General features: G+C 61.0%; 1 protein-coding gene across 1 annotated transcript; it reads right to left on the reverse strand.

Annotated features, from left to right (window-relative positions):
* Positions 1 to 364: 364 nt before the first annotated feature.
* RTN4RL1 (reticulon 4 receptor-like 1) lies at positions 365 to 2,440 on the reverse strand. The gene has a single exon (XM_006768133.2). It carries the CDS (start codon positions 2,419 to 2,421, stop codon positions 1,213 to 1,215), a length of 1,209 nt encoding a protein of 402 aa, XP_006768196.2. The 5' UTR covers positions 2,422 to 2,440; the 3' UTR covers positions 365 to 1,212.
* Positions 2,441 to 2,446: the final 6 nt, after the last annotated feature.

Raw genomic sequence — 2,446 nt, forward strand, 5'->3', positions numbered from 1 at the left:
TGCTTTCCCTCCTACATGCAGCCTGTCCCCAGGACCGGGCTCCCTGATGTCCAACAAGCTGCTTCTCACATCTCACCTTGACGCCAACAGTTACTATCGCGGGGGTGATGGTGCTCCGGGCGGCAGATGGACTTGTGCTGCATATAAAAACAAGGTGATGCTCTAAATATCTAAGAATATTGGTCCCCTGAAGTGATTCTTGCCGCCTCCTCTTCTCGCTGACCCTCCCCAGTGACCATTTGCCCGTGCCCCTGGCAAGCCCAGGTTACATGAGGACTGCTGTTGAAGGTTGGGATTCTAGACAAAAATCCTATAACTCTTTGCTTGCTAGAAATCACCAATACAATTCTCAGTTCAGCAGATATAGTTTTCCATATAGTTTATAAACATGATAAGACATACAGTTTGGTAAGGGTGTGGGGCAGGGACCTGTGTCTTTGTGTGTATGTGTATATATATATATATATGTAGAGTGTGTGTGTGTGTATATATATATAAGTGGACGTAGTTATAAAACTGCACCTCCTGTGAGAACCTCATTGCACGGGATGAAGTTCTGAATTTCAGCCTCTGATGATCTTTCCTTTGGTAGCTGGTTCTTGGAGCCCAGGGTCTGGGCTGGGTGGACCAGGGTTGCCTGAGACATCAGGAATGAGAGGTGTCACCCCAGGGAAGGGACGGAAGGTGGCACACTGTTAGATTCAGGGCAGGTTGACTAAGTGGCCTCAGGCAAAAGCCAAAATGACACCCGATCATGCGCTCCCAGTCGGCCAGTCAACCCAGCCTCTTGGGTGACCGTCATCGGTTCCTCTGAGTCCCGCCTCCTCCAGAAAGGGCAGGGGCCCTTCAGACCTCTCCATATCGCCAGGATTCCACAGAGCTCAGCTCCCGCGGGGCACTGTCCCACGGCTGCTAGTGAAGGGTGCTCTCTGCGGGCTGAAAAAAAAGGAGCCGCCTCTGGCTGGATGCTGTCCTGGCTGCTCTGAGGGGGCTGGCTGGGGCAGCCGGGGCAGCTGGGCGAGGTGCGCTAATCCCCTCCTGCTTGGGGCTGTACACGTTGGGTTTATAATCCACCAGGCAGGACCCAGACGGCAGCCAAAGCCTTCCTCAGACTCTGCCTCAAACCCAGAGGACCCTCCACTTGTAAAAAAAGAACGAAACTCTGTTTCTGGGTGGACACGTGGCAGTGCTGGGTGCTGGTGCCCGGGGTCTTCAGCGGAGAGTGACAGCCAGCCCCAGCATCCAGGCCAGGATGGAGGCCCCCAGGGAGCTGCTGGCGGAGGCCTGCTGCACCCCGCTGGGGGCACGGATGGGGGTCCTGCGGGCACACTTGCCCTTCCTCTTGGGCCGCGCGGTGGGCATGCTGTCAAAGCTGAACTTGTGCGGGTAGTCGGGGGCATAGTCCTGCTGCTCCAGCGCCTGCTTCCCGGCGCCCACCTTGGAGACCTGGTTGCGATTCCGGTGGCTGGTGCAGTTCTTGCCTGGCTTCCGAGAGCCATGCGGGTGGCTCTTGTCCCGGGCGGGCCCGCGGGCCGGGTGGTGCTCCTTGCGCGCGGCCCGGTCGGTGGTGGTGAGCGTGTGAGACTTGATCTGATGGGGGGAGGCCGGCCCGCTGCAGTTCCGGAAGTCCTCGGCGCTCAGCAGCTTCAGGTCCCGGCCCTGCCGCGGCTCGGGGGCCACGCAAGGGACCGCGGAGCTGGAGCCGCGGAACGTGCGCAGCCATTCCCACAGGGAGCGCGCGCGGCACCCGCAGTCCCAGGCGTTGTCGTTGAGGCGGAGGAACTCCAGGGCCCCCAGCGGGGCCAGGCAGTCGCCCTGCAGCTCGGAGAGGCTGTTGTTGAAGAGGAAGAGGGTGGTGAGCCGGCGGAGGTCGTGGAAAGCCCGGGGGTGCACCCACTGCAGCTGGTTCTCGTGCAGCAGCAGCCGGTCCAGGTTCACCAGCCCCCGGAAGGTGTCCCGGCCCAGGCTCCGCAGCCTGTTGCCGTGGAGAAACAGGTAGGTCAGGTTGACCAGGTCCACGAAGATGTCGTCCTGCAGGTACTCGAGGTGGTTGTCCTGCAGGTAGAGGTACTGCAGGCTGTGCAGGCCGCCGAAGAGGCGGGCGGGCAGGGCGCCCAGCCCGCACTTGTAGAGGTAGAGGGCGTGGAGCCTCCCCAGGCCCTGGAAGGTCTCGGGCGCCAGCGTCCGCAGCTGCCGGTTGTCGCCGAGGTCCAGCTCCTCCAAGTGCACGAAGCCCTCGAAGGTGCGGGGGTCGATGAAGGTGATGTTGTTGGAGTAGATCCACAGGGTGACCATGGCGGGGCTGAAGTGGCCCTGCCGCAGGACGGTGATGCGGTTGTTCTGCAGGAAGATGCGCTCGCTGTCCTCCGGGATGCCCTCGGGGATGGCGGCGAAGTTGTGCGCCTGGCAGCTGACCGTCATGGGCGCCGGGTAGCACACGCAGTCC

This window comes from Myotis davidii, unplaced genomic scaffold, assembly GCF_000327345.1.
Source record: "Myotis davidii unplaced genomic scaffold, ASM32734v1 scaffold363, whole genome shotgun sequence".
In the NCBI taxonomy this organism is placed as follows: Eukaryota; Metazoa; Chordata; class Mammalia; order Chiroptera; family Vespertilionidae; genus Myotis; species Myotis davidii.